At 44.5% G+C, this 19,050-nt stretch overlaps 1 protein-coding gene across 1 annotated transcript in view; it reads right to left on the reverse strand.

Annotated features, from left to right (window-relative positions):
• LOC126100379 (uncharacterized) overlaps window positions 1-19,050 on the reverse strand; it is a 161,216-nt gene that overhangs the window by 61,034 nt on the left and 81,132 nt on the right. Inside the window, exons 4-5 of the mRNA XM_049910987.1 lie at window positions 15,338-15,547; window positions 468-627 (exon numbers count right to left, since the gene is read on the reverse strand). Of these exons, the coding sequence (XP_049766944.1) occupies window positions 468-627; window positions 15,338-15,547 (370 nt within the window). The remainder of the gene's footprint in view (window positions 1-467; window positions 628-15,337; window positions 15,548-19,050) is intronic.

Raw genomic sequence — 19,050 nt, forward strand, 5'->3', positions numbered from 1 at the left:
AATACACTAAGCAGATTCAGAACGATGTAGGCTGCAGTACGTACTGGGAGATGAAGAAGCTTGCACAGGATAGAGTAGCATGGAGAGCTGCATCAAACCAGTCTCAGTACTGAAGACAACAACAACAACAACATATAAAAGAAAGCGGATGTAGGTTCTGTATGGGACTGTGTGACATGAATTACATATAAACTGTGTTTTAAAGTGTAGTAGTGTGACAGATCGTTCTTGTTTATGTGTAAAAGTAACACGTTCCACTGCTCGGTCTCCTCCCAGATAGTCAGAAACACCACAGTAAATTTAGAAGTGGAATATATGCCGTAAATGACAACAGTTTTAAAAAATTAACATGAAAGGAATCCAACAGAGACCTTTCAAGCTGCAAACTGTATCCGCTGATAGCCCACCCCCGACCCATATGGGGAGAGGGGGACAAGTAAGTTGGAGTGCACGTGCGTGCCGGCTACCTGGTGAAGCTGCAGGTGTTGCTGAGTCCGTAGCGCTCCTCCCCGACGGCGAGGTTCTCCGGGCAGCCGTCGTGGCGGCGGCAGCACGCGTCCGTCGCCGCCAGCACGCCCGAGTCCTCCTCGCTGCGGGCCACGTTGCCCGCGCCGCACCACTTGGTGCCTGCACACACGCCACACACTGCTGAGTAGCCTTGGATCTACGGTATTTCGAACCGAAGCAGAAGCCTAAGTAGCACCCCCCCCCCCCAACCGTCCCTCCCCCTTCGATTGTTTGAGATAGGACGACAAAATTTAAAAGAAAAATTCAAAAATATGTTCATTTTGTATATATATATATATATATATATATATATATATATATATATATATATATATATATATATATACAGGGTGTTTCAAAAATGACCGGTATATTTGAAACGGCAATAAAAACGAAACGAGCAGCGATAGAAATACACCGTTTGTTGCAATATGCGTGGGACAACAGTACATTTTCAGGCGGACAAACTTTCGAAATTACAGTAGTTACAATTTTCAACAACAGATGGCGCTGCAAGTGATGTGAAAGATATAGAAGACAACGCAGTCTGTGGGTGCGCCATTCTGTACGTCGTCTTTCTGCTGTAAGCGTGTGCTGTTCACAACGTGCAAGTGTGCTGTAGACAACATTGTTTATTCCTTAGAACAGAGGATTTTTCTGGTGTTGGAATTCCACCGCCTAGAACACAGTGTTGTTGCAACAAGACGAAGTTTTCAACGGAGGTTTAATGTAACCAAAGGACCGAAAAGCGATACAATAAAGGATCTGTTAGAAAAATTTCAACGGACTGGGAACGTGACGGATGAACGTGCTGGAAAGGTAGGGCGACGGCGTACGGCAACCACATAGGGCAACGCGCAGCTAGTGCAGCAGGTGATCCGACAGCGGCCTCGGGTTTCCGTTCGCCGCGTTGCAGCTGCGGTCCAAATGACGCCAACGTCCACGTATCGTCTCATGCGCCACAGTTTACACCTCTATCCATACAAAATTCAAACGCGGCAACCCCTCAGCGCCGCTACCATTGCTGCACGAGAGACATTCGCTAACGATATAGTGCACAGGATTGATGACGGCGATATGCATGTGGGCAGCATTTGGTTTACTGACGAAGCTTATTTTTACCTGGACGGCTTCGTCAATAAACAGAACTGGCGCATATGGGGAACCGAAAAGCCCCATGTTGCAGTCCCATCGTCCCTGCATCCTCAAAAAGTACTGGTCTGGGCCGCCATTTCTACCAAAGGAATCATTGGCCCATTTTTCAGATCCGAAACGATTACTGCATCACGCTATCTGGACATTCTTCGTGAATTTGTGGCGGTACAAACTGCCTTAGACGACACTGCGAACACCTCGTGGTTTATGCAAGATGGTGTCCGGCCACATCGCACGGCCGACGTCTTTAATTTCCTGAATGAATATTTCGATGATAGTGTGATTGCTTTGGGCTATCCGAAACAAACAGGAGGCGGCGTGGATTGGCCTCCCTATTCGCCAGACATGAACCCCTGTGACTTCTTTCTGTGGGGACACTTGAAAGACCAGGTGTACCGCCAGAATCCAGAAACAATTGAACAGCTGAAGCAGTACATCTCATCTGCATGTGAAGCCATTCCGCCAGACACGTTGTCAAAGGCTTCGGGTAATTTCATTCAGAGACTACGCCATATTATTGCTACGCATGGTGGATATGTGGAAAATATCGTAATATAGAGTTTCCCAGACCGCAGCGCCATCTATTGTTGAAAATTGTAACTACTGTAATTTCGCAAGTTTGTCTGCCTGAAAATGTACTGTTGTCCCAAGCATATTGCAACAAACGATGTATTTCTATCGCTGCTCATTTAGTTTTTATTGCCGTTTCAAATATACCGGTCATTTTTGAAACACCCTGTATATACAGGGTGTTACAAATAGGTATGCCCAAACTTTCAGGAAACATTCCTCACACACAAACAAAGAAAATAAGTTATGTGGACATGTGACCGGAACCGCTTACTTTCCACGTTAGGGCTCATTTTATTACTTCTCTTCAAATCACATTAATCGTGGAATGGAAACACACAGCAACAGAACGTACCAGCGTGACTTCAAACACTTTGTTACAGGAAATGTTCAAAATGTCCTCCGTTAGCGAGGATACATGCATCCACCCTCCGTCTCATGGAATGCCTGATGCGCTGATGCAGCCTTGGAGAATGGCGTATTGTATCACAGCCGTCCACAATACGAGCACGAAAGGTCTCTACATTTGGTACCGGGGTTGCGTAGACAAGAGCTTTCAAATGCCCCCATAAATGAAAGTCAAGAGGGTTGAGGTCAGGAGAGCGTGGAGGCCATGGAATTGGTCCGCCTCTACTAATCCATCGGTCACCGAATCTGTTGTTGAGAAGCGTACGAACACTTCGACTGAAATATGCAGGAGCTCCATTGTGCATGAATCACATGTTGTGTCTTACTTGTAATGGCACATGTTCTAGCAGCACAGATAGAGTATCCCGTATGAAATCATGATAACGTGCTACATTGAACGTAGGTGGAAGAATATGGGGCCCAATCAAGACATCACCAACAATGCCTGCCCAAACGTTCACAGAAAATCTGTGTTAATGACGTCATTGCACAATTGCAACACATGTTGATTGTGAAAATTTACAATTTGATCACGCTGGAATGAAGCTACATCCGTAAAGAGAACATTTGCACTGAAATGAGGATTGACACATTGTTGGATGAACCATTCGCAGAAGTGTACCCGTGGAGGCCAATCAGCTGCTGATAGTGCCTGCACACGCTGTACATGGTACGGAAACAACTGGTTCTCCCGTAGCACTTTCCATACAGCGACGTGGTCAACGTTACCTTGTACAGCAGCAACTTCTCTGACGCTGACATTAGGGTTATCGTCAACTGCACGAAGAATTGCGTCGTCCATTGCAGGTGTCCTCGTCGTTCTAGGTCTTCCTCAGTCGCGAGTCATAGGCTGGAATGTTCCGTGCTCCCTAAGACGCCGATCAGTTGCTTTGAACGTCTTCCTGTTGGGACACCTTCGTTCTGGAAATCTGTCTCGATACAAACGTACCGCGCCACTGCTATTGCCCCGTGCTAATCCATACATCAAATGGGCATCTGCCAACTCCGCATTTGTAAACATTGCACTGACTGCAAAACCACGTTCGTGATGAACACTAACCTGTTGATGCTACGTATTAATGTGATTGATGCTAGTACTGTAGAGCAATGAGTCACACGTCAACACAAGCACCGAAGTCAACATTACCTTCCTTCAATTGGCCAACTGGCGATGACTCAAGGAAGTACAGTACATACTGACGAAACTAAAATGAGCTCTAACATGGAAGTTAAGCGTTTCCGGACACATGTCCACATAACATCTTTTCTTTATTTGTGTGTGAGGAATGTTTCCTGAAAGTTTGGCTGTACCTTTTTGTAACACCCTGTATATATATATATTTGAGGGACTGTAAGACGTATTATTTTGTCTTAAGTGTACCAAAGGGCAGAGCCACGCCTCTGCACATTACATTCTTCTATCCCATGTCACGGTATTTTGCTCTGTGGAATTCAAACGTGTATATTTTGTAACGGAAGCCATGAAACCTATATTCAGGACAGTGGAAATTAAATTGTCCAGTAGTGCCTCTCCTGCGTGCCCCCCCCCCCCCCCCCCCCCCCCTCTGAGAAAAAGTAGCAATTAATTCTGGGAGGGATTATTTGTGACAGGGAGAATAACAACTCTTCAGTAAATTTGCACTCCTTATTGCCTATTAGCTAATCACTTCCTCTTTTGTGTGACATGAACTTAAATATAGGAAATGTAACACCAGTAAAGATAAGAGACAAGCAAGATAGTACACATTTCTTCAATCCTTAGATCCCAGCATTTTTATCTACATCTGTCTACATCTACATCTATACTCCGCGAGCCACCTTACGGTGTGTGGCGGAGGGTACTTATTGTACCACTATCTGATCCCCCTTCCCTGTTCCATTCACGAATTGTGCGTGGGAAGAACGACTGCTTGTAAGTCTCCGTATTTGCTCTAATTTCTCGGATCTTTTCGTTGTGATCATTACGCGAGATATATGTGGGCGGTAGTAATATGTTGCCCATCTCTTCCCGGAATGTGCTCTCTCGTAATTTCGATAATAAACCTCTCCGTATTGCGTAACGCCTTTCTTGAAGTGTTCGCCACTGGAGCTTGTTCACCATCTCCGTAACGCTCTCGCGCTGACTAAATGTCCCCATGACGAATCGCGCTGCTTTTCGCTGGATCATGTCTATCTCTTCTATTAATCCAACCTGGTAAGGGTCCCATACTGATGAGCAATACTCAAGAATCGGACGAACAAGCGTTTTGTAAGCTACTTCTTTCGTCGATGAGTCACATTTTCTTAGAATTCTTCCTATGAATCTCAACCTGGCGCCTGCTTTTCCCACTATTTGTTTTATGTGATCATTCCACTTCAGATCGCTCCGGATAGTAACTCCTAAGTATTTTACGGTCGTTACCGCTTCCAATGATTTACCACCTATGGCATAATCGTACTGGAATGGATTTCTGCCCCTATGTATGCGCATTATATTACATTTATCTACGTTTAGGGAAAGCTGCCAGCTGTCGCACCATGCATTAATCCTCTGCAGGTCTTCCTGGAGTACGTACGAGTCTTCTGATGTTGCTACTTTCTTGTAGACAACCGTGTCATCTGCAAATAGCCTCACGGAGCTACCGATGTTGTCAACTAAGTCATTTATGTATATTGTAAACAATAAAGGTCCTATCACGCTTCCTTGCGGTACTCCCGAAATTACCTCTACATCTGCAGATTTTGAACCGTTAAGAATGACATGTTGAGTTCTTTCTTCTAGGAAATCCTGGATCCAATCACAAACCTGGTCCGATATTCCGTAAGCTCGTATTTTTTTCATTAAACGTAAGTGCGGAACCGTATCAAATGCCTTCCTGAAGTCCAGGAATACGGCATCAATCTGCTCGCCAGTGTCTACGGCACTGTGAATTTCTTGGGCAAATAGGGCGAGCTGAGTTTCGGTGCCATCGTGGTCAACGAGTGACTGAATAGGGGATTTAGATCCGCTTACCGATTTTACATATGACCAAAACTTTTTAGGGTTCTTGTTTAGATTGTTTGCCAATGTTTTATGTTCGAATTCGTTGAATGCTTCTCTCATTGCTCTCTTTACGCTCTTTTTCGCTTCGTTCAGCTTTTCCTTATCAGCTATGATTCGACTACTCTTAAACCTATGATGAAGCTTTCTTTGTTTCCGTAGTACCTTTCGTACATGATTGTTATACCACGGTGGATCTTTCCCCTCGCTTTGGACCTTAGTCGGTACGAACTTATCTAAGGCGTACTGGATGATGTTTCTGAATTTTTTTCCATTTTTGTTCCACATCCTCTTCCTCAGAAATGAACGTTTGATGGTGGTCACTCAGATATTCTGCGATTTGTGCCCTATCACTCTTGTTAAGCAAATATATTTTCCTTCCTTTCTTGGCATTTCTTATTACACTTGTAGTCATTGATGCAACCACTGACTTATGATCACTGATACCCTCTTCTACATTCACGGAGTCGAAAAGTTCCGGTCTATTTGTTGCTATGAGGTCTAAAACGTTAGCTTCACGAGTTGGTTCTCTAACTATCTGCTCGAAGTAATTCTCGGACAAGGCAGTCAGGATAATGTCACAAGAGTCTCTGTCCCTGGCTCCAGTTCTGATTGTGTGACTATCCCATTCTATACCTGGTAGATTGAAGTCTCCCCCTATTACAATAGTATGATCACGAAACTTCTTCACGACGTTCTGCAGGTTCTCTCTGAGGCGCTCAACTACTACGGTTGCTGATGCAGGTGGTCTATAGAAGCATCCGACTATCATATCTGACCCACCTTTGATACTTAGCTTAACCCAGATTATTTCACATTCGCATTCGCTAATAACTTCACTGGATATTATTGAATTCTTTACTGCTATAAATACTCCTCCACCATTGGCGTTTATCCTATCCTTGCGGTATATATTCCATTCTGTGTCTAGGATTTCGTTACTGTTCACTTCCGGTTTTAACCAACTTTCCGTTCCTAATACTATATGCGCACTATTTCCTTCAATAAGAGATACTAATTCAGGAACCTTGCCCTGGATACTCTAATCTCGCTACAGCTTTACACGACGTGCTTTCCTTTTTGCAAAACAGCCTATTTCCTGAAGATTCGTCAAATATTTTGCTACATGAAAATTTAAAATGTCGTTATGTAATATTGAAAAAGCTGTTAATACGAATAGTACCCAAGATTGGTGTGGTTTCTCGATTTGATAACCTCTATTTTTTCACTGTCTGCTAGATAAAACGAAATAGGCTATTGTAGCAATTGTAACACTCGCCAAATAAGCGAGACTGTTTTGAGAACAATGGTAATTTTTATGTACCCCATTTACGTATATAACGTGACAGAACGCAATTCACAAAATACCAGTATTACGTCTACTACAAGCAAAAAGTTTTATGTTAGAAAATAGTTTCACATTTCATTCGTATGCTCCAGTTTCTCAAGTATGAACTCGAAAAGTAGTAGTAGTACGAAATTTTTATATAAATTCAGAACCATCATATTCTTCCATATAATTTATGTGATGTCCCCGTTTCTTCAGCCGGCCGGGGTAGCCGAGCGGTTCTAGACGCTACAGTCCGGGAACGCGCGACCGCTACGGTCGCAGGTTCGAATCCTGCCCCCGGCATGGATGTGTGTGATGTCCTTAGGTTAGTTAGGCTTAAGTAGTTCTAAGTTGTAGGGGCTGATGACCTTAGAAGTTGATTCCCATAGTGCTCAGAGCCATTTGAGCCATTTGAGCCCGTTTCTTCGCATTCCTCATCCTAAAAAAAACAGTCATCACTAATTCCATAACTATTCCCGCCACTGTCAAAACTTATTTTCCAGTTAACTCTGCGCAGGTTCACTTATCTCGCATTTATTTTCCGATTAGGCGTCATTACATGTTCGTAAGACGCGTTTTTTTGCGCTGTTCCTAGAACTGAACTTAAAGCAGCTGCTAACCGGGGCTGTACAACTGGTAGTGCAGCGATCCGGCAAAAATTTTCTGTCAGAATATCATTTTCTTGGATATACCAAGAAGATAATATGTACTCTTTTTTGCATATTATTCCTATTAGTCGTTTATTTCTGCCCTGGTAATCTAAATCTACGAATTCCGCTAGTAATCACAACAGCGGTGATCATTCGCTCACCCAAAGTCTTTTACTTCTAGTTGAGACAGAGATTCCCCTTGCAGAGACATCGCGGACACTGTGCAGGCATCCGAAAATCAACTAATGATTCCTTCAGAAGTCAACTTAGAATGTGTTCAAAAATCGACTGGGATTCAGGTCAAAATCATATGTATAATCGATACAGCAAGTGCTATGGGTGATAGCCGCTTTGTGAAACAAGGTTTTTTCTTCGAGAAACCGCGGTGAGGCCCTCACCCCCCCACCCCCCTTGACACAGACTTGGGACTGCTGCCGAGTGGCGAGAATACAACTGCTGAGCTCAGCTGATTATGTGTTGAGAGATCGAATATCGAAGGTCATCTGTATCCCAGGTCTCTACCATCTGGTGAGTGAGATGTACGAGACAGGGGAAAAACCCTGAGACTTCAAGAAGAATATAATAATTCCAATCCCAAACAAAGCAGGTGTTGACAGATGTGAAAATTACCGAACAATCAGTTTAATAAGTCACAGCTGCAAAATACTAACACGAATTATTTACAGACGAATGGAAAAACTGGTAGAAGCCGACCTCGGGGAAGATCAGTTGGGATTCCGTAGAAATGTTGGAACACGTGAGGCAATACTGACCTCACGACTTATCTTAGAAGAAAGATTAAGGAAAGGCAAACCTACGTTTCTAGCATTTGTAGACTTAGAGAAAGCTTTTGACAATGTTGACTGGAATACTCTCTTTCAAATCCTAAAGGTGGCAGGGGTAAAATACAGGGAGCGAAAGGCTATTTACAATTTGTACAGAAACCAGATGGCAGTTATAAGAGTCGAGGGACATGAAAGGGAAGCAGTGGTTGGGAAGGGAGTGAGACAGGGTTGTAACCTCTCCCCGATGTAATTCAATCTGTATATTGAGGAAGCAGTAAAGAAAACAAAAGAAAAGTTTGGAGTAGGTATTAAAATCCAGGGAGAAGAAATAAAAACTTTGAGGTTCGCCGATGACATTGTAATTCTGTCAGAGACAGCAAAGGACTTGCAAGAGCAGTTGAATGAAATGAACAGTGTCTTGAAAGGAGGATATAAGATGAACATCAACAAAAGCAAAACAAGGATAATGGAATGTAGTCGAATTAAGTCGGGTGATGCCGAGGGAATTAGGTTAGGAAATGAGACACTTAAAGTAGTAAAGGAGTTTTGCTATTTTGGGAGCATATTAACTGATGATGGTCGAAGTACAGAGGATATAAAATGTAGACTGGCAATGGCAAGGAAAGCGTTTCTGAAGAAGAGGAGTTTGTTAACATCGAGTATAGATTTAAGTGTCAGGAAGTTGTTTGTGAAAGTATTTGTATGGAGTGTAGCCATGTATGGAAGTGAAACATGGACAATAAATAGTTTGGACAAGAAGAGAATAGAGGCTTTCGAAATGTGGTGCTACAGAAGAATGTTAACGTTTAGGTGGGTAGATCACGTAACTAAAGAGGAGGTATTGAATAGGATTGGCGAGAAGAGAAGTTTATGGCACAACTTGACTAGAAGAAGGGATCGGTTGGTAGGACATGTCCTGAGGCATCAAGGGATCACAAATTTAGCATTGGAGGGCAGTGTGGAGGGTAAAAATCGTAGAGGGAGACCAAGAGATGAATACACTAAGCAGATTCAGAAGGATATAGATTGCAGTAGGTACTGGGAGATGAAGAAGCTTGCACAAGATAGACTAGCATGGAGAGCTGCATCAAACCAGTCTCAGGACTGAAGACCACAACAAGAACAACTGTATCCCAGCATGGATCGGTATACCCCATGCGTACGCGTCTTGAGTAAATTGTGCGTTGGAGTGTAAATGTTTGTATAGCGGTTATCTCAGGCTCGACGTAGGCATCAGCCCGAAATTCACCTAATGGAATGTGAGAAACCTCCTAAAAGCGACACCGATACACCGACGCTTGCAGTAAATCTCCCGTGCAGATTCCATCGGGGCGCCAGAGCACTTGCCGCGCTGTTTAAGGCGATTTGCCATGGTTCGCACGGCTCCTCCCATTGGAGATTCGAGTCCTCCCTCGGGCACGGGTATGTGTGCTGTACTCAGATTAAGTCAGTTTAAGTAGTGTGTAAGCCTCGGGACCGATGACCTCAGCAGTTTGGTCCCATAGGAACTTACCACTGCCGGCACATCTCACTCTCCTCCAAGCAGCCGGTTTAATACGCACGGTTATCCAGGCAGATCCCATACAGATCTCCTCAATGGCCGGCGTACGTGGAAACTGATGTGTTGGCAAATGTGCCAACACCTTGTAGATAGAGGAGGCTGAAATGCACGCTATCTAACGCAGACGGGCGTGAAGTCTGGAACAGTATACGTTATGAATGCACTAAAGAAAAGTACGTAGCTCCTTTAATACTTAACTTTAATTCCATCATTGTGGTACACCGCTCTTGACTATATAAATGAGACACTATCCAGATATGGTTAATGGCGCCTTGCTAGGTCGTAGTCATGGACTTAGCTGAAGGCTATTCTAACTGTCTCTCGGCAAATGAGAGAAAGGCTTCGTCAGTGTAGTCGCTAGCAAAGTCGTCGTACAACTGGGGCGAGTGCTAGTCCGTCTCTCTAGACCTGCCGTGTGGTGGCGCTCGGTCTGCAATGACTGACAGTGGCGACACGCGGGTCCGACATGTACTACTGGACCGCGGCCGATTTAAAGCTACCACCTAGCAAGTGTGGTGTCTGGCGGTGACACCACAGAAACAGCTACAAATCAACCCGCCCCCAACCCCCAACAACATCATCCTCTTCTGGACATCTCATCAAATTAATGTGAAAATGTGATCGACTGAGGGGACAGCATAGTGTTGCGACCACAACGAAGGACGCAGAGAGTACAAAGTGTTCTTTTCCTCTCATCTTTCATTCCCTACCTGAGAGGATAGTGTGTGGTGATACAAAACTCACTTCTTTTCAGCCAAATACCAACGAACTGAGAGCGGGTCTACAGGCTTTCCAATGGGGAAAGTAGTTAGTTGCATGTTCCATAAAGTATTTGAACGATTTATGTTATCGATGTACATGGAAGAAGTTGGTTTACGGAATATATACAGGGTGATTAATTTCAACATTAACGAACATGTAATGTTTCAGTCTTACTTACGGAACAACACTTAAAAACTAGTATTTTAATGTTAAATAGGAAACACTGTCTAATGTTCTGTAAAACGTTATGACGAAAGTACCTTTCACGTCATGTGCCACTGTCAACTAACATAGCTCGATGAAACTTGGACTGTACGGTAAGTAGGGACAAAGGTGCACACAGGGCAAAGATCCGAATCTGGTTTTTCCTCACTTGTGAATGTAGTGTATCACATCTGCATTTTCAGTTGAGAGGGTTTATGGTGGAAGAGTCAGGTGTATTGTGTTAGTGGTTTGTGCTTTGAAGCTTTCGCGATATGACTGAGTTAATTTTCTGGGGCTTGCGATTTTGGTATTTACCACATAATTGGGGGTTACCTGTCTGCTACAACAACCCAAAGAATTAGCAATACCTCGTATTCAATTACAAAACCTAACTCACGCTTTAAGCTCGGTTGTTAGTTAACAAGTTGTCCCATATGGCAGCTGTTATCATAATTTCAGAAATCAGTGACACCGGGCAAACATACTAAGAACTAGCTGCGGCAAATGTCTGCATGCGTACCTTTGTCCCACAAAGTTAGTCTTTTATTTGTTTGGTTTTAACGCTGAACGCGTAGGTTTATTTAGCAAATTTGATGGGGCTTAATTTATAGTTCTCTATTTCACATCGACTGATTCAGAATAATAAGACTAATTCAACTTTAGCTTGGAGAAACTAAGAGAGAAAAACGTTCTCCATGCTGTTGCCTTCTAAAATGTCAGAGGATGCAAAGAAGCTAATAGAAAATGGATCTTCTATTACAAATGCAGCTAAAAGTCTTGAATGTAGTGAAATCATATTATGTAAAAGACTTAAAGCAAGTCTGGGCTGCGTCAGTGCAACATTTCAAGACAGTATTTTCTGGGACAGAGGAAACGGCGGAGGACTGTATCAGTCTGGAGTCTATGTTCTGCGGCCTTGCGTTTAAACAGTTCCGACATTTAGCTCATCACTTTGCCGAAAGTAATGGCCTAAGCCACCCGTTTAATATAGAAACCCGATTGGCAGGGGAAAACTGGGCTCGTCATAATTTTAGTTTGAGACAACCGGAAAAAATCAGTATCGGGAGATAATGTGGCTCAACAAAGCACAAATGGAACTTCTTGTCAGTAACACGAAACTTTCCAATCTAATTAAAGTTTCCCGCCCCATAGAGTCTATAATGAAGACGAAACAGGAATACAGACTGTACAGGAAAAACTACAGAGAACTGTGCCAAGAGATGGACAAATAATAATAATTAGCATTTAAATTAGTTATATGTTAGTGTAATGTTTCAATGTTTAATACTATCGTGATGATGGAGATAGTGATGATGATGATTCGCATGATAGTGATAATTTTGAAATATACATCAAAAAAAGGTTTGCATCAACCCGGTTCCCAGAATTCCTGAAGATAGACGTTGACTGTGCATATTGTATCGCAAACATAATCCCTTTGACTGTTCCGAGATGTTACCAAACCCACCCAAAGATGTAAACAACCATGCATGGCTCTGAGCACTATGGGACTTAACATCTGTGGTCATCAGTCCCCTAGAACTTAGAACCATTTAAACCTAACTAACCTAAGGACATCACACACATCCATGCCCGAGGCAGGATTCGAACCTGCTACCATAGCGGTCACGCGGTTCCAGACTGAAGCGCCTAGAACCGCACGGCCACACCGGCCGGCCAACCAAGCATGAGCAGCGCCTATTAGACGGAGGGGGTCCGACAGCCAACCAGTTCCAGTCATTCCACAAGGAAGAAGGTACACGGCTCATGTTGTCTGTAGTCCAACCATGCCTAGACGGTCAATACCGCTGTTAGATAGCGTACGCATTGTTACTTTGTACCAGGAATGGATCTCAACAAGAGAAGTGTCCAGGCATCTCGGATTGAACCAAAGCGACGTTGTTAGGACATGAGATACAGAGAGACAGGAACTGTCGATGATATGCCTCGCTCAGGACGCCCAAGTAGATGCAGTGGATGATGGCTACCTACAGATTATGGCTCGGAGGAACCCTGACAGCAACGCCACCATGTGGAATAATGCTTTTCGTGCAGCCACAGGACGTCGTGTTACGACTCAAACTACGCACAATAAGCTGCATGATACGCAACATCACTCCCGACGTCCATGGCGATGTCCATCTTTATAACCGCGAAACCATGCAGCGCGGTACAGATGGGTCCAACAATATGCCGAATGAGCCGCTGAGGAATGGCATCACGTTCTCTTCACCAATGAGTGTCGCATATGCCTTGACCCATAAAATCGTAGGAGACGTGTTTAGAGGCAAGCTGGTCAGGCTGAATGCTTTAGACACACTATCCAGCGAGTGCAACAAGGTTGAGGTTCCCTGCTGTATCGGGAGAATATGTGCGGGAGACGTACACCGCTAGTGGCCATGGAAGGCACAGTAACGGCTGTACGATAGTGAATGCCATCCTCCTACCAATAGTGCAACCATATCGGCAGCATATTAGCGAGGCATTCGTCTTCATGGTCGACAATTCGCTCCCTCTCGTGCACATCTTGTGAATGACTTCGTTCAGGATAACGATATCGCTCCACTACGGTCGCCAGCATGTTCTCCAGAAATAAACTGCATCATACATGCCTGGGATGGATTGAAAAGGGCTGTTTATGGACGACGTGACCCTCCAACCACTCTGAGGGATCTACGCCGAATCGTCCTTCAGGAGTGGGACAATATGGACCAACAGTGCCTTGATGAACATGAGAATAGTATGCCACGACGAATACAGGTATGCATCAGTGCAAGAGGACGTGCTACTGGGTTATTAGAGATACCGGTGAGTACAGCAATCTGAACCACTACCTCTGAAGGTGGTACAAAATGCAATGTGTGGTTTTCATGAGCAGTAAAAAGGGCGGAAACGATATTTATGTTGATCTCTATTCCAGTTTTCAGCACAAGTTTCGGAACCGAGGTGATGCAAAACTTTTTTTGGTGTGCCTAGCAAAACATTATACAAGTTAATAATGATAGTACGTGATAGGTACTGTAATTCTCCTTTAGTTTTTTATAATTACAATGACTTCTTTTTGTGTGGAATTTTGGCCAGTCCTGGGACAAAGATCTATTTTCTTCAGTTGTAACATTTTGTGAAATGTAACTTTAATACACCATCCAAGAAAACTTGTACTTTGGTATCGTGTAAGGTATGATCGTAGGTGTATTGTACACAACTAACAGTGTCACGTAACCATAAAAGCAGAAAGGAAAAACAGAAAAGTGTTAAGTGCGCACATTTGACCCCGCCTCCCTTACATAGAAATAACTGCTATAGCATAGTAAAGACGGTAATTGATCATGCTCGATAATGTTCCTTGATTCATTACGTGACCACCTGTGACAGGAGGTGGGAATACGTTAAGCACCCACGAACACTGTCGCACATGATCGTTTCGGTGGTCCAGCTGTTATGTTGTGGGGAGACGTCATAATGTTGCATGGACGTACTGACCTCCAGACCTTTGAACATGGTGCAGTCACCGGTCAAGGTAATTATGAGGATGCTTTCCTTTCCCATGTGCGACTTTTTTCGGGATGCATTCCACATTGACTTCATTTTTATGGATGTCAGAGCTCGAGCGCATGGAGTTGCACAGGTTGAGTTAGTTGAGTTAGTATTCCGCGAATGCACTGCCTTGCCCAACCCCTCCGACTTCGATCCTATCAAGCACTTTTGGGATGCGTAGTTGAGACTGCAGCACGTCTGTACGCACCAAGCGTCGAGAAGTTTTCAACCGTGTTGGTGGAGGAATGGAAACCCTAAAACGAGAACTCTTTACCGACCTCGTGACCAGCCTGGCAGAATGCAGAGCGTGCACTGCCGTCCGTCGTGGACACAAACCCTATCAAGAAGCATGTCCCGCTGTTTGCAGTGTCCAGGCGACTATCATGAATCGCAGTGACTTTCGTATAATTATTGTGTTCGAATGAAAGCGTCATTTCTATCCGTCACATTTTACACAGTATTGCAGGAGTTCTTTCTACGCTTGGGCCAAGTTCATTCGAACAATGCTATTTGACAGCAGCACACAATGTGAAAGTTACTTTTGTCCTAAAGTTCTGCACACCCGTGTACCAACAGTGGCCCCCGTTTTTACGTTCTTCCCCCAGCCAATCACTCCCTTGCTCCTTGCAAGCGAAACTGTTTCTGTTACAGAACTTAAACAACGCTACCATGAAGTCAACATGGTTATGTTTCACAAAGGACCAATACAATAGAACCACTACTGTGGGTGCCGGGAACTTGGTCGGACCACGCCGAGAGCAATTCCTGGGACCCGTAGGGCCTACGTGGTGGCGAGTTTGTGGTCATCCTTGAGAGACGGACAGAGTGAGAGGAGCGGGAGCGACTTACCAGGGTGCACGACGATACGCTTCTTGAGCGCCTCGTAGATGCCCTGTGGAGTGAGCGACACGTCGTCGACGTCCAGGTACTCAGTGACCAGCTCGTCGACGACGCGCCGGCAGCCGGCCTCCGCCTCCCCCGCGCACGTGCTGTTGAGGCCCACCAGCTCCAGGAAGCGGCCCGCCGTCTCTCCAGACACCGCGCCTGCCACCCACGTAGCTGTCGACACGGAAGGCTTGTTTTAAGTGCTCACCAGGTGTGGCTCGTGGTTTTAATGCAAGCAAAGGCTCTGTATCTGTTACCAGTACGCCCAAATCCTCAAGTCCCCTCGTCCTTTTCAGTTATTACTCAAAATATATTTTTTTGCATGTGCCATGTGTCGCACACGTTCATAAAAGTTCCCAAATGCATCGAAGGGACGGATGCTCACGATCATCGACATTTGCAAAATATAGATTTTTGAATACTCACACTGAAACACACTGCGCAAAAGAATTAAAGGGTCACTTTGTTGAAAATCATCCATTTTCCCCCCAATACGACGCAGAAGTTTGAAGTAATACTCAAAGGTGCCTGCAGCCTTCCTCTGTAATGGCGCACAAGAGTCGTACGCCATGACATCGCCCTCAGGTTCAGGGACTCTTCAGACAGCAAGGTGTCGACATCATCATCATCATCATCATCATCATTTAAGACTGATTATGCCTTTCAGCGTTCAGTCTGGAGCATAGCACCCCTTATACAGTTCCTCCATGATACCCTATTCAGTGCTAACATTGGTGCCTCTTCTGATGTTAAACCTATTACTTCGAAATCATTCTTAACTGAATCCAGGTACCTTCTCCTCGGTCTGCCCCGACTCCTCCTACCCTCTACTGCTGAATCCATGAGTCTCTTGGGTAACCTTGCATCTCCCATGCGTGTAACGTGACCCCACCATCTAAGCCTGTTCGCCCTGACTGCTACATCTATAGAGTTCATTCCCAGTTTTTCTTTGATTTCCTCATTGTGGACACCCTCCTACCATTGTTCCCATCTACTAGGTGTCGACACATACAAGAAAAAAAGCTAGACTTCAGAAGTTCATATTAGGTGCAAGGTGGATAATGAGACCACACTGGCACCAGATTTCTCCACAATTCTGGCCCAGGTCACGTTAGACGTGTCACACGATGGGAAGGTCGTCATTCCTCCGTTCCGCACTTCTCATTCCTTCTCTTGACGCCTCTGCGATAGAGGTCAAGACAGCGACGCCCAGCGCTGAAATCCAGCGTTTTCTCACACGTGGCTGAGGAAAACATTTCAGACACACCACCTCTCAGAAACGACACGAAAAGGCCTCATGAGGCGTCAATGAAGCCACCCCTTCTCTTTTCCCACATTTTGTGATCGAAATCGACATTTTGCATTGTCTTGTGAAACACAATGACGTTCTTCACAATCTTTGACACTGTGGACTCCTCGCCAGACCATTACGCCCTTCTGTAAGGACATCGTGAGACTACAGCTGCGCTGAACGTGATGTGGTCTCTTTGGAGTGTAGCACGATTGCAATTTTAGCATCGTTCGACAAAATTTGGAAGTGATCCGACACAAAAAATGGGGTCTCTGCTTTTTCAGCCCTGCTGTTCGCATCCTCCTGTGGCAAGATCACGGCAGGGTGAGAGACTGACATCTGCTCGAATAAAACGCAAAGTGTCTCTCTAAGACCCTTCAGTTTGTCAGCAGCCTCGGTGTCACCTGCACACCGCTGTCGACCACATTAAAATTATTCCTGTACAGAGACAATCCTGGACCGATTCCTAAGCACTGGCGGGCAAGTAAACCTCTGACACACTCTAGCTTAGTGGTGCTGCACTGCTGCTCTAACACCTGCTTGTGGACATGTGCGAACCAAGGAGTGTCGAAGGGGTTGCCTGCCTGCAGGTGCAGAGCAGTGGCTTGCGGGTTGTCTCTGAACAGGTACATTTTTAAAGTGCTCAATAAATGTGTGGAGGCGGCACTGGGAGTGTTGTCACAACTGGGGTGTGCTAGAGAGAAACTTACCTATTTTCTTCATGCACATATCAGAGCCCCACCCTCTCTGATCACGCCGCAGGAGGGTGCAAAACAACAGGGCTAGAAAAGCATAAATTTCCTTTGCTGCATCGGATCACGTTCAAAATTCGTCGAATGGTTTTCAACGGTCACTAGTGTTTCCATCATGTATACCAGAGCAAACATTGTAATAGTGCTACATTCCAAAGAGGTCAAATCATGTTCAATGACGCTGTGGCCCCGCGATATCCTTAGACAAGGGATAAACTAGAGGGTATCCATAGACAAGGGATAAACCAGCCAGAGGGTGACAGCAGTGTCAAAGACTGTCAGGAGTGTCGTTCTGTTGGACATCGCACTGCAAATTGTTATTTTCATCCGCAAAATGCCTGTGAATGAAAGTTGCAAGGGAAAGGGTGGTTTCATTGACATTCATTATGCCATGAGCTGAGATCTTTTCGTGTCGATTCTGAGAGGTAGCCTCCCTCAAATGTTTTCCTCTGCCATCCATAAGAAAACTGCGTGATTTGGATGCTGGGTGTTGCGGTTCTGACTATCACAAAGGCATCAAAATAAGTGAGTGAGAAGTGGTTAACAGGGGAGGGGGGGGGTGATGACCTTCCGATCGTGTGACACTTCTACAGTGGAGCTGGGCAAAAGTGTTACGAAATTTGGCCCCAAAGTAGCCTTACACTTCACATGAACTTCCGGAACTTCCGAGCCCTGGCCTTTTTTCTTTTCTTTTCGCATGTGTAGTCGACACCTTTCCCGTAAAAGCGTTGTCGTAACGTCACAGGCTGCCACGGTTTTGCAAATTTACAGAGGATGTTTGAACGCATCTCTGACCCGAATTTCAAACTTTTTCATCGTTAAGAGGGACAATAACTGGATTTCATAAAAGCGACCCTTCAATTCTTTTGAGCAGTGTATTTGACAGATCGTATCAACGATAGTAAAGGCAAAGTATCGCCCTTCTATTTACCTGTCACTACACTCAATAATTTTTTCCTCTTTTAAATTTTTTCCTGAACATGTTTCATAGCACTCCTTCGGAATTTCTGCAATCGTTAGGGACAATGACAACCAAGCTACCATTCAAGCTGGTGTGTAGTGTATACGAGTCTGGAGACATACCATCAGACTTTAGGGAAAATATCATCCACACAATCTCGAGAACAACGAGAGCGGGTAAGTGCGAGAACAAAATCAGCATAACGACTCATGTATCCAAGCTGTTTACAAGAATAACGTACACAATAACGGAAAAGGAAACTGAGGATCTCTTACGTGGCGAACAGTTTGGCTACCGGAAAGTTAAGAATACGAGACAAACATTACTAAGTTTGCGACTGATAAAGGAAGCAAGACTTACGAAAAATAAATACATGTTTATAGGATCTGTCGACCTAGGAAAAGTGCAAAATTTTCGAAATTCTGAGAAAAATGGGTGTAGGCTTCAGGGAAAGACGGTCGATACGTAGAGCTAAGAGGGAACAATAAGACTGGAAACCCAGAACGAAGTGCTCGAATTAAAAATGATGTAAGAGAGGGAGTAATCCTTTCGCCCCTACTGTTCAATGTATACATCGAAGAAGCAATGACGCGAATAAAAGGAAAGTTCAAGAGTAGGATTAAGATTCAAGGTTAGACGATAGTAATGGTATCCTCAGTGAAAGTTAAGAATG

This window comes from Schistocerca cancellata, chromosome 9 (genome assembly GCF_023864275.1).
Source record: "Schistocerca cancellata isolate TAMUIC-IGC-003103 chromosome 9, iqSchCanc2.1, whole genome shotgun sequence".
NCBI lineage: Eukaryota > Metazoa > Arthropoda > Insecta > Orthoptera > Acrididae > Schistocerca > Schistocerca cancellata.